At 37.3% G+C, this 14,215-nt stretch overlaps 1 protein-coding gene across 2 annotated transcripts in view; it reads right to left on the minus strand.

Annotated features, from left to right (window-relative positions):
• PTPRR (protein tyrosine phosphatase receptor type R) overlaps nt 1-14,215 on the minus strand; it is a 373,668-nt gene that overhangs the window by 72,201 nt on the left and 287,252 nt on the right. For both annotated transcript variants that reach the window (XM_043965210.1, XM_043965209.1), the window contains one exon: nt 12,654-12,738. In XM_043965210.1, the coding sequence (XP_043821145.1) occupies nt 12,654-12,738 (85 nt within the window). The remainder of the gene's footprint in view (nt 1-12,653; nt 12,739-14,215) is intronic.

Genomic DNA, 14,215 nt, shown 5'->3' on the forward strand with positions numbered 1-14,215 from the left:
CTCCAAATGTATTTAATCCCTCTTCCACATGACCATCCTTGAGATATTTGAAAGTATTTGCCAGGAGCAGCTAGGCGGCACAGTGGATAAAGCACTGGCCCTGGATTCAGGAGGACCTGAGTTCAAATCTGGCCTCAGACACTTGACACTAACTGGCTGTGTGACCCTGGGCAAGTCACTCAACCCCCATTGCCCTGCAAAACAACAAACAAACAAAAATAACAAAACAAAACCAAAAAATTATTTGCCAGATGAAATAGTGCTTCTAGTATGTTCCATTTTATTGTTATTTATATGGAAAACCTGTATGGGACTTTAATAGTCATTTTGTCACTATCCACCAACAACATACAAATATCTCCTGACTTCAGTCAATTTGAGTCATTTCAATTCAACTCAAAAGACATTTATCCAAGTCATTTCCTGGAACAGCCCTGCTTAGTAAACTCCATGGATTGCAGTGCTCTTGGGGCTCCATTTCCATAGAGGTGCAATGGAGGAGTTGAGTCTTCCCTCCTTTTAATCCCTTCTATGATCTCCATACATTGGCTAAAACTGCTTTACACCATTTACAATACAAGTCTTTCATAACCTCATGTCTAGGGCTAACTTGTTAGTGCTAACTGATGCTAAAGTAGGAAATACTTGGGGAAGAAAGCAAATGTCAAAGAATTATAGCCCAGCAATATTAGTCTACTTCTCTCCCCCACATACAATACCCCATATGTTTTCCTCCTGCCACTCTAATTATTGTCCTTGGTGCCTAGAAGGCTTTCTCTTCACTGTTACTTCTCAGAATCTGTGACTTCCTTCCAAACTCAGTTCAAGGGCCATATTCTGCAGGAGGCCTTATACAGTCTAGCATTCTCTACTTAAATATCTGAAACAATGGGGAATCTACTATCTTAGAAGGAAGGTTTGGAGATGAAGGTCTTTTCCTCTAAAGCAGACATTCTTAATCTGGGGTCTATGAAGTTTATTTTGATATGTCAATAACTGTATTTCAATATAAGTCTTTTTTTGTAATCCCATGTAATTAATTTTGGCATTTAGAATACTATTCTGAGAAGGGGTCCAAAGCCTACCCTAGACTGCCAAATATCCCATATGTGTATGTGTATGTGTATGTGTATGTGAATGTGTATGTGTATGTTTATGTTTATGTGTATGTGTATGTGCGTGCATGTGTATGTGCATGTGCATGTGTATGTGTATATGTGCGTGCATGTGTATGTGTATGTGTATGTGTATGTGTATGGGCGTGCATGTGTATATATGTAATAGTATAGATAATATAATATATATAATATGCAATAGTATATATAATAATATACTATTCATAGAAATATAATTTATTATATTAATGTAATATTAATGATATTATATATAGCATTACATATCATAGCATACATATTTCTATATGTACCTCTTGACCCCTCCATTTGAATTTAAGTTTCTTGAAGGCAGGGACGTTCTTTGCTTTTTCTTTGTATATTCATTGCTTAGCATAGTGCCTAGCAGATGCTTTTTGATTAACTAGATGGTGGTGGTTTGGGGATGGCCAAAATTCTGCTCCTTGAAGTAGCTGCAACATTTTGCCTCATTTAGAGCATAATAAAATTTGGGGACAATATGTTACATAATGTCAAGGTAACAGATTAGTCTAGGGATATAATTGGCTAGTCCTAAGTATGGGTAAAGATGAAAGTTTCAGGGGCCAGCTAGGTGGATAAAGCACCAACCCTGGATTCGGGAAGACCTGAGTTCAAATCTGGCCTCAGACATTTGACACTTACTAGCTATGTGACCCTGAGCAAGTCACTTAACCCTCATTGTCCTGCAAAACAAAACAAAACAAGATAAAATTTTCAGAATATTCTAAATGAATTGTTAAATTAGCACACACTGATGCCAGACCAGAAGGTGGTGTAGATATCATTATACAGTACAGGTTTTTTTTTTAATCTTTTCCCCCCCCCTGTCATAGACCTTTGGCAGTCTGGTGAAGCCTGCAGACCTCCTTCTCCAAATCATGTTTTTATGTACATAAAATAAAATACATAGATTACAAAGGCAGCTATTTTGAAATAAAGATGTATTTTTCCCATTCAAAGCCTATGGATTGACCTGAAGGGGGTCTCTGAATTCAGAAGGGGAAAAAATTACATCTTAATTTCAATATAATTTGGAGGATCTATAAATCCTACTTTACGGACTGTCTATCCAGTCCAATTCTTCAGTTCACAGCGGGGAAAACAAGGTCTATAGGAATGAATACACTTGCTCAAGGACATTCATTTGCCAAATGATGGAGGTCAGTGTGGGATCGAGCAAGTCTGTAACTATTATTTTCTCCCTGGGTGTTACTGGCAAACATGAATCCTCTCAGGTCTGAGAACAGTCCATCAGGCAATGCTATTGATTCTGCCATGAATAGGTGAGTCTATATGTCCCTAAACTATCTAATATAGTATTGTCATACTGCTCTGCCTAGTCATATGAGGGAAAATAGGTATTCTGGCCTGAAATTGCCAAGTACACATTGGAAAGAAATTCCTTTCTTACCCATGCACACCAGATTATTCACTGATAAAACATTGGCTTGCCATTGCACAGGATTCAGACAAAGTCTGAAGACCACTGTATTTGGCATTCCAGGGTCATTTTTCAGGATGAGGAAATCAGACAACAAAACCTTCAAGGTACCAATTGTTAGATAAAATAAATCTGTGAATTCTGTCCTCCTCTACTAATTTCCTCATCAGATGCTTTAGCACAGGGTAGAGGTTATCCAAGATTCTGGAAGGCTAATCCGGTGGCTCTAATAGGCTGCCAAAATGAAAGGAGAATGGAACCTACCTGGGTTCACAGAATGCCTTGGTGTCCCTACTACCTCAGTACCGTATTTTATACGTAGTAAGCACTTACCCAATTCTTGTAGGATGGAATTGGGTCTTTGAATAAACAGTTTTCCTTCCTCACTTCCCCCTTGTAGAAGTCCTTACTTCCTTCAAAGTACAGCTCAAAGATTACATTCAGGGTGAAGCTTTTACTAATTACCTGTTATTATCTTTCCTTTTTGAATCTACTTTTCATTACTCTGTGTGTGTGTGTGTGTGCGTGTGTGTGCATACACATGAGCATTGGGGGCATGTTTAGATTTATGACTTCACTGAAATAGGAAACTCCAAGTGAGGAAGCTTCTTTAAATGAAGACCTTCAGCTATTTTGCAATTAAGTCTTTGAGTGAAACCTGAGAAATGAGAGGAGAAGGGAAGTATCTAGGATCACACTAGTTGGTTGTTTATGTGTCAGAGGGAGGACTTGAACCCAGATCTTCCTGATTCCAAGGCCAGGTATAACTCTACAATGCCACACAGCCTCAACTTTATATGTACTTTGTAATTAATTATTTGTTTACATGCAGTATGTATAATAAACTCCTTGAGGGCTGTTTGATTGTTGGCTCTGTATCCTCAAGTACCTGGTATAAATGGCTTGCACATGGTAGGTACTTATTGAATGTATAAATATGTGTAATTAAATTGAATTGAAAAGGTTTCAAGTCTGGTCCTGGAGATGGATTGTGTGTCTCTTGTCTGCAGAAAAGCCTATCTAAGTTCAGAAAGGTTCACTCTGACTTTGGCAATGAGAAGGTGCAATCTGAGGCTATAGCGACTCATGAAGACTCTGTTAAATTATAGAGGGTCTCAGATGAGTGTTAATGGAGTGGATGCTGATATGAAGGAATCTCAAACGATTGAAGTATTTAAATATTTGTGGGAAGAAATTTACATAATATTAAGTGCAAGATTTCTTTTACACAGAATTTAGAATATAGCTCAGCTCTCTCTCTCTGTCTCTCTCTCTGTCTCTCTCTTCATGGTAATTACAAACAAGAATGACCTGGAGGATCTCCCCATTGGAGAAATGAAAATTCTGTTCTTGCCCTCTTAGACTTCTCCAGTAAGGAAAATTTGCTTTTCTTAGCAATATGAGGACAGGAAACCCCTCATTCCTTTTCAGTACACACTGATTATTAGAAGTTTCCACAAACACCCTAAACCACTCAGCCTTGAAAAAAACCACCCACTTCCTTTAGTTTTTACAATGCCATGATGAACCTGATGTAGTGTGACCTCTACCCTATAAAACAGCTTAGGCAGGCTCCCTGCTTAGCAGCTTAGTTAAATTTATATGTGGAAATAAATAATTTGTAGCATTTCCCAAGATTTAGTCGGTCCCAAATACTTTTTAAAAAATCAAGAACATAATCGAATAGTGAAAGAGTAACCAAACATTTTCTGACAAACTATATTTAATTTAAAGTATATTAGTTTGGGGGGCAGCTAGGTGGTGCAGTGGATAGAACACTGGCCCTGGATTCAGGAGGACCTGAGTTCAAATCTGGCATCAGACACTTAACAATTACTAGCTGTGTGACCCTGGGCAAGTCACTTAACCCCAGTTGCCTCACAAAAACAAAACAAAACAAAACAAAAAAACAAATAAAGTATATTAGTTTGGGCTAATAAAATTCCAGGGCTTAAGTCAGGGGTTCTTAGCTATTTTTGGTGTCCTGGACCTTTTTGGCAGCCTGGTAAAGTCTATGGATCCTTTCTCAGAATCATGTCTCTTAAATGTATAAAGTAAAGAGATAAGAATACCAAGTCAACAAACCATATTGGAATACTTTCTCTCTCTCTCCAGATAGATAGATAGATTAGATATAGATATAGATAATATAGGTATGGATATAGACAGTACGTATACACACATACATACATATATATTTGTACACATACATGTATGTATGTATTTTGTGTACATGCATCTATGAACAATTTATATATGCGTATTTTATTATGTATATGTGTGTATATATACATATATAGTTTATGGTAAACCATCATAGCTATGTTGGTAAACAGAGTTTTTAAACAGAAAATTCCCCACAATGAACATGCTCACAACTCCTTTGCCATATTTTCATAGGTGATAATCATGGTATAATAAGATTATCATTACAAGTCTATCATCCAATAACATTTCAATTTACTCATAAGGTACTGCCCCAGGGGTGTTCTGGAGCCAGTTGTAAAATTTTCAGAGTGAGCATTTACCTTTTGGAAATCAGGACTTCTTGTTGTTGTTGTTTTATTGTTTAGACTTAAGAAAGTGATGGATAAAATTGATAATAATGCAGATCAGACTTAAATGTGTGCCATGAATACATTTTTTTTCTAGTGAGCTAGTTGTTAAATATTGACTAGAATGCCCCCATGCTGTCCCTTTCAATAACCAAAATGTTCACATATAAAAGGGGCAGAAGGACATATTTTTTGGAATAAACAGTTACTTGGTTATATGAGAATACCTATTACCCCTTTGCATTGACGTGAATACATGCTATTGCTCAAGTTCCTTTAAAATAAAAGGATCAGTTGCAATGAACCACATGGCAAAGATGGTAAAGGATGTAGAAATATGAGGAATGTCCACAACCTGCTCTCTGAAATGCACAGGTACTCTCAGTGAAGCATGGTGCAAAGAGAGATTTTATTAGCTAGCATTAAATCCAATCAACTGTTATGTGGCCATAATAATACCACTTGAGATCATGCTCCCTCCATCCCTAAAGAAATGAGTCTCATGCATTTAAAGGAAGGGAGAGAAGTAATGACATATGGATTGAAGGAGTTTGTTTTAAATGGAGATGGAAGAGCATTAATAAATGAATAGCAATGATATAGATGAAGGCATAAAAGGCATCCTTATCAAATCTGCAGATGACTAAAAGCTGGGAAGGGATAACCAACACATTGAATGTTAGAGTCAATATGCAAAAAGATTGAAAGATCAGGGCAGCTAGGTGGCGCAGTGGATAACACACCAGCTCTGGATTCAGGAGGACCTAAGTTCAAATCTGAACTCAGACACTTGACACTTACTAGCTGTGTGACCCTGGGTAAGTCACTTAACCCTCATTGCCCCCCCCAAAAAACAAACAAAAAACCCAAAACAGAACAAAAAAATGATTGAAAGATCTTGACAGATTCAAAAAATTATCTGAATCCAAGGGTGTGCTGGTAAATGTTTAACAACTGGCTTGCTAAAAAAATTGTACACAAAACACACTTTAAAATTTGATCTGCATTAACAATTTTTCCTTCAATTTATTAAGTCTACACATTCAACAAAACTATGGATCAAAATTGGATTTATAGAGTTTGCCCGTTTCTGAGGTGTTAATGCTCACATTGAAAATTTAACAATTGTTTCTCATGAGCCAGTATGAGCTGGCTCCAGCACACCATTAGCTGAATCTAGTAAGATAAAATTTAATAGGCACAGCCTTACTCTTGGTTTCAAAAATCAGTCCCGGAAGTCCAACATGGGTAAGGCATAGGTAGAATGCAGTTTACCTGAAAAATATCTCAGGCAATTTAATGGACTCAGTATTTTAAAAATGGTTACACAGACAGCCAAAAAAAAAAAAAGCTAATTCAATCTTGGCATTGAATTAAGAGAGATATTGTTTGCAAGAATAAGGAGGTGACAGTTCCTCTGTAGTCTGCTCTGATTAGACGATGTTGGAGTATTGTGTTAAGTCCTGTGCACCACATTTTAGAAATTACATTAATAAATGGAGAGGATTCAAAAGGCAACCAGAATGGCAAAAAGTCTAAAGTCCATTCCTTATGAGTATTGAATGAAAGAACTGAGAATGTTTTGTTCAGAAGAAATATAACTATCTTCAAGAACTTGAAAGTCATTTACTGGTGAACTTGGTGGGGAAAATGTTATGTAGAAAGTACTTTAAGTATAAAGTGGGTTTAAGTATAAACCCACTATTCCCAAGTTGTGTGGGAGAGAATATGACCTCTACGTGTTGGGGCGGTGGGGTATGTTTGTATTTCTGTTCTGGCTAGATCTTCTCAGTAAATATACTTTGTATAAGCTAATTGATGTTAATTGGTTAAATGAAACCAGGATATTAAATACTGGTGGATAAAGGGCAAGAGGAATACACTAGGAGTTAAAGGGGAAGGTATTAGAGAATGATATTTACAAACTCTTAAAGGGGTATGTTAGAAGCCTGAAGGAAAGATATAGCCTGCCCAGTTCTGAGAATGTAGGTCCTATGTTTTGCTACATAAAGAAAAATACTTTATAACAATTAGAGCAATTCCAAGTGAAATTGGGTACTTGGGGAGGTAGTAGATTTCACTTCTTTAGGTTTTTAAGAAAAGGCTGAATGAATATTTGTTGGATCTTATAATAGGACCAATATCTATCAATGATTTCCCTTCCCTCAATGGCTTTTGGCAGAGATATGTTGGTAAATGTTTACCAGCTGACTTTCCCAGGGTCAGGGTGGGGTAGGGGGGTGGGGTGGGGAAGAGATATACATAGGACAAATTTTTAAGTTTAATTTTCATTTTTAACATTTTCCTCCTCAGCTTCTTAAGTCTAAAAAATCAATAAAACAATAAACCAAGATCTATTTATAGCAGTTTGCCAATCTCCAAGGAATAAATGGTCACATTGAACATTTAACACTTGGCTCCAACACAACCTTGGGATTAGACCCTATAAGGTAACAAAGCCAGGGGCTTCATTGGCCTGAGTTTGAAGCACAAGTGGTGACTTGCTTGATGCAGGTTCCTGGAGGTCTCTGGTTATACTGACCTGTCTTCAGGTTACTTAAAGGTCCCATCCACTTGGCTTGGTGCCTTTCAGATTTGAATGACAGAATTCAGTTGCTACACTGTGTCCCCTGCCATTTTCCGTATGGAGAGAAGGAAAGTTATGTCTATAGAAGTTAAGTGCTATTGTATATCTTGACTGCATGTCCTTGCTACCTTGGGGCTAAGTAAACCTCCTTTTGTTAACAGTTCAGTGACTTGTGAATGCTTCATTTCACCCAACATAGAACTTTATCTAGCAAGATACTCTGAGTGAGGCTTACTCCTAATAGGTGTATTGTTGTAGGGATTCTTTGGGGGATGAGCATAGGATGGACTAGGTGCTTGCTGAGGTTCCTTCCAAGCCTGGAATTCTGTGATTTTAAATGAAAAAAAAAAGGCAAAAATAAGAGAATGACACTTGGAGTCTTTGAGGGAAGAGAAATATGAGAATAGGTAGCATCTTCTAACACCTTTCATGATGGGTGATTCTGAGTCACAATGGATACAGAAGGAAACCTTGATTCTGTTTAGGGAAGTGATAATAAGGAAAACCCAATATAAATGGAAATAAAATATATAGAACCAGTTAAAAAGAAATGAGTGCTATAATATAATTTTGTCCTTATTGGTCATTTGGTAAACTAGATCTCTGTGGTATTCTTTTCTATTAAAATTGTCTTACCATGAGAAGAAATTCACAATTAACCATAGTAATCCCTCCCCCATTCAAGGAACTAATTCAGGTGGCTAATTAATTCAGTGGATGCAAAATTAATAAGCATGAAATGGAGGCCAGATGTCACTTGGATCCTCCTTACTTCCTATGTATCACAGATTCTCTATAAATGAATTTGCTAAATGTGGAAGAAACAGGAGAATTTCTGAGCTTTTCTGTGAATATTGGTTCACGAACACTTTTCTTCTATGATTTGGTTTTTCATGATGACTTAGAATTTACATATAAGTTGATGGTCTTCCCCCCTTAAGCCATTGCACACACTTGTTTATATTACAAAATGTGTTATTATAAACATTGACATAAGCTTTATAATCTGGTATATAGTGAGATTTTTATCTGTGTAGATATTATTCTCAGCGAAATGCTGATGATTTTACTGGATTTTAGCCAACCGAATCAGGCCTGGGGAAGAGAGTCCCTTTAACTTCATTATTGTTTAAAAAACTGATTGGGCACCATTTGGGTCTTTGGATCCATAGTGTCTGACACAAAGTAGGTACTTAATAAATGTTTTCTCATTGATTGAAATATAAATGTAAGATAGAGGGAATTTTGCATGAATATGTCAGAAATTACCTTGATTTAAACCTTGAATACTTTTGGTAATTCTTAACCTGGCCATAGACTTTCATCCAGATCTCGAATGCTTTTCTTCCTCACCTAAATATCTTAGAATCTCTGGCTTCAATATAGGTTGATTACTTTCTTCTGTACAGGATTTTTCTGACCCCCCCTATTGTTTAGTGCTCTCTGCCTCTTGGGATACACATACACATGTATATGTATGTGTGTATGTATATTTGTTGTTCTTCAGTTGTTTCAGTCATATCCAACTCTTTGTAACCCCGTTTGATCTTGGCGAAGATACTGGAATAGTTTGACATTTTCTTTTCCAGATCATTTTACAGATGAGGAAACTGAGGCAAAGAGGATTAAGTGACTTGCCCAGGGTCACATAGCTAGTAAATGTTTGAGTCGAATTTGAACTCATGTTTTCCTGACTCTAGGCTCAGTGTTTTATCCCCTGCACCATCTCTCTCTCTCTCTCTCTCCCTCTCTCTTCATATGTGTATGCAAATGTATATACATTTATACATACATATTCTTTCTATATAGATACATTTTAAAATTCCACGTGTATATCTACCATCTACCTATACATGTGTATCTATAGAACATATTATATGCATTACATATGTATATATACACACACACATATATGTTTATGTCTCAGAGATCATGATGGAAATCCTGATTTGATTAATTGGGATAGCCTCCTGTATTTAGACCAAGGAATAGTTCCCCATATCATCCCAACAGGAAACATCTCTATGTCCAGATACCTTGCTGAGATGACAAAAAGAACTCCTGTGATTTGTGATTGTTCCAATCCAATAAATCAGGGATTATCATCATCACCCCTGCTACATACTTTTTGCTCAATCATTATATCTCTCAAGTAGAATAATAACGATAATAGCATTACAGAGTACTTAGTACAGTGGAGCATAGTTGGCATTTAATAAATATTCATTGACTGACTGCTTAATGTTTAGCAAAGCACCTTATTTCTGTTATCTCATTTGGTTCTCAAAACAACCTTGTGGGGTGGCTAGGTGGCACAGTGGATAGAGCACCAGCCCAGGAGTCAGGAGGACCTGAGTTCAAATCTGGTCTCAGACACTTAACACTTACTAGTTGTGTGACCCTGGGCAAGTCACTTAACCCCAATTGCCTCACTAAAATAAAAAACAAAACAAAACAAAACAAACAAAAAAAACCCCAAAAAACCAACCTTGTGAGTTAGGTGTCATTGTCATTCCCATTTTACAGATGAGAAAACTGAGACTTAACTCAGAGTTTAAGGGACTTGCTTAGGTTGATATAGCTAGTTAGGATCTGAGTCAGTATTTGAAATTAGGTCTTTTTGATTCCAACTCCATCAATAATATTGAGATAGATACATTTTAGAAAGATGTATCTATAGGTACGTAGGTAGGTAGCTAGCTAGGGAGGGAGAGAGGGAGAGAGAGAGAGAGAAAGAGAGAGATGGATGATAGGTAGATAGAGCATTTATTAAGCTCTATGTGGGGGAAGGTAGCACAGTGGATAAAGCACCAGCCCTGGATTCAGGAGGACCTGAGCTCAAATATGGCCTTAGACACTTAATACTTACTAGCTGTGTGACCCTGGGCAAGTCACTTAACCCTCATTGTATGACAAAAACAAAACAAAACAAAAAAACAACAACCCCAAAACAAAAACGCTATGTACCAGGCACTGGCATATAAAACCAAATGAGAAGGTCTGCCTTCAAGGGACTTACATTCTAATGTAAGTGGAAGTTATACAAAAACCATGAGAGAGAGGAAAGGACACTTAGTTGGGGCCAAAGTGGGCAAAAGACATGTGAACACCTAGTTCATGGGTAGATAAGCCAGAAGGTTCATCTGTCAGAACTGTGGGGAAGTCAGAAGTGGGGTCCTAGATTCTGGTGGGGGTAGAGTTGGTTGGTCCTGGCAAAGAGGCTGCAGGAAGCCCAGCACTCTCATCCCATGCCAAGGTTCATTGAAGGTAGGAGTAGTTTAATTTTTATTGTTTATTTCTATATCCCCAGTACCTAGCCCAATGCCTTGTACACATAAGGGACTTAATAAATGTTTGTTGAATAGAGCCACATTTTAACATAATTAGCTCCCAATACAATTCCAAAGCAACTTTTAGCACACAGCCCAGCATATTCAGTCTAGCCTTCCCAGATAGTATTTCCCACGGAATAGTATGACTCGAGCAACTTACATTTTCTAAATTAGAAATCGCTCAGCAGGGCAGAGGGTGGGGTACCCAGACTATAGACACTTTCAACAGAAAATCCATCATGTACAACATCAGTTGTCACCACAGGTGCCCTAGATCAAGGGATCCACCCTGTTCTGGGAATGGAAAAGCTGACACAGAGTCTAAAAGCACTAGTCTGATATCATCAGGACAGGAAACAGGGAGGGCTATAGTTTTTTAATAATTCAAATCTTTTCCAAAACCTTTTTGGGGGTCAAATGAGGATTTGGGGGCAAGCATGCTATAAGATGAGATAGAAATTCAGCAGATATTTTTTCAAATCCCAAAAGGATTTAGAGGAATTAAAAAAATTCTATCCAACACACCATTTGATTTGCTTTTAACTGCTGCCAAGGGCTACTATAGAATATCTTTCAACAAAGACCACAGTTCAGGTACCCAGACTGAGCTGTGTAAACTAGCTAAAGGTTTATTTCAGTGGAGCAAAGTTAATGAAGCATTCCTACCTTAACCAAAAATGAAAGTGCAAAGACAGATTTTGTTTCCCCATGGTCCCCATTAGCAGGGATTCTGTAATATTTTTTCTTTGAAGGCTTTGTTCCAGTATCCTATTCCTACCATCACAGTCAAAGTTCAACATCCTGGGCCAGGGGGTGGGAGTGGGTGGAATTCAAATGACCATATTATGAATACCATTATTTGACTGAGTAACCATTTTCTTTTAGTTTAGGAGACACATTAAGAGAGGATGAGAAGTCTTAGGAATGAGGGGCCAATTATTTCTTTTCCAATGCTATCACCCTGTCACATTTATGGCTTTGCTTAAACATCGGTTTTATCTGTTATTTGCTCAATGAGGAAGCCCTCATTTCTAATGTTATTTAGTGCTGATGAAGTCTTCTTAATAGGAATGGAGAACAATCCAGCATAAAGCGTCAGATCTGAAAAGATCCTTAAAGACTACTCATTTCATTAATTTCAAAACAATTTGATCGCTGCATTTTGGTTTTGCACCAAAGTAGTATTTCCCCTAATGTTCCCTCCCCCCACAACTAAACATTCTGTCAACAGGCTCAAAAATGAAACACTTAAACTGAACGAACAGAGTAATAGCATCTGATGGTGTGTACCACATTTGGCTTCAATGGTCACCCATCTCTCTAATGACTGGAGAGGATCTTAATGATATCAATTAATGACATAAGTTGCTGGGGGGTGAGTTTTCAGGGGGCAAGACTTAGCCCATTAATTTTACAGATGAAGTTTTCTGGGACTTAGAAAGATTAAGTGACTTACCCATCTAAAAATATTGCAAAATAAAGATAGGCTTATCTTAAACTGTATTCTCTGGGTATATTATTAGATGGCGTGTGTAGCATTTACAAATCTATGAGAAACAGAAATTTAATTAAAAAAAAACTCACTTGGCAAAATGGTTTTGTAGCGGTTTTTTGTGCCATGACGCGGAATGTCGATTTCTTTGGGATCCACGAAGTTCATTGGAATTTCCTACAAAGAATAGATTACATCAGATTAGTGTGCCCAATAATACCATAGTCAGGATCTTCATGAAGGCATATCTTCTGGTTGGAATTATCTTTGAATTTTTCTTTTCCCTTTCCTTTCCTTGCCTCTTAGCTAACAAGTTCCGATGGTGCTACCTTAGCAATATAGACTGTATCCAGGATTATAACTAGGATAGGACCATTGGGGCTTTAGCACAGGGCACCAAAAATTAGAGCATCCAAAAAAACCCCAACATATGCCTTTTTCTTCAGCAGCTAGAAAGGCTTAGTTACTTACTAGGAGCTTAGGTGGCAGGAATAATTCATTAAAATAAGAAGTTTCGGGTTTCTGGGCATTGTTAATAACACCTACCTATCAGTCAGTATAATAATTAATTCCCTCTCCTGATTGAATAAGTTTATCTAAGATATCTTGTGTTATTTCACAACACAAATAACCAAGCTATTTTAAGGGTACCTTTCATGCTACCTCCCCCACTTGCTTACTCCATTCACCAAAATTTATTTTTTCCTTCTCTATTCCCAAACCTATTGCTTTAATACTGACCCTTCTCTGGACTGACCTGGACTACTTCAGTAATATCTTAAAAGGTCTTCCTATTTCTACTCTCGCCTCCTTCCAAACTCTTCTTCATACTGCTGCTAGATTTATCTCATATATAAATCTATTTATATTACTCTGCTTAGAAATAAATTTTAAAATCCCAAACCTCAATGTGTTCTTATTGCCTAGTGAGTACAAATTTCTTAGCTTGGCATTCAATGGCTTCTGCAATCTGATGCCATGATACTTTTTTTTTTAAACTGCTTAATCTCATATTATTCTATTCTATGTATGCTATAGTTTTCCTTGTACATATCCTCTAGTCTTTCTCCTTGCTGGCTCTGAAATAACTCATTTATATAGTGCTTTAAATTTTCCTAGGCACTCTCCTTACTACCTGGGAAAGTAAGTAATAAAAATACTCTCATTCCCAGATATCTTGGGACATTTTTCCATCTGTCCAGCTAAACACACATAATCTTCTCCCTGTGTGAGTTAGCACACTCCCCTTTAGAATCATACCTTGGATCTGGGCTTGATGAGAGAGTGAGTGGGAACAGACTCCCTTCCCTCTCCCTTTTCCACCTTTTCTACATATTTCTGTTCTAGAAATAATGCAAATCATTCTCAGCAATACAATGATCCAAGCAACTCTGAAGGACTTATGATGAGAAATGTTATCCATCCCCTGAGAAAGAACTGATGGAGTCTGAATACAGATTGGAGCGTATTTTTTTTTTACTTAATTTTTCTTGGGCTTTTATTTTGGTCTATGTTTTCTTTTACAAAATGACTAATAGGGAAATAAGTTTTGCATGGCTATGCATGTCTAACCTATATCAAATTGCTTGCCTTCTCAAGAGGGGTTGGGGAGGGAGGGAGAGAATTTGGACCTCAATTTTAAAAACTGAATGTT

The sequence above is a fragment of the Dromiciops gliroides genome, chromosome 5 (assembly GCF_019393635.1).
Source record: "Dromiciops gliroides isolate mDroGli1 chromosome 5, mDroGli1.pri, whole genome shotgun sequence".
Lineage (NCBI taxonomy): Eukaryota > Metazoa > Chordata > Mammalia > Microbiotheria > Microbiotheriidae > Dromiciops > Dromiciops gliroides.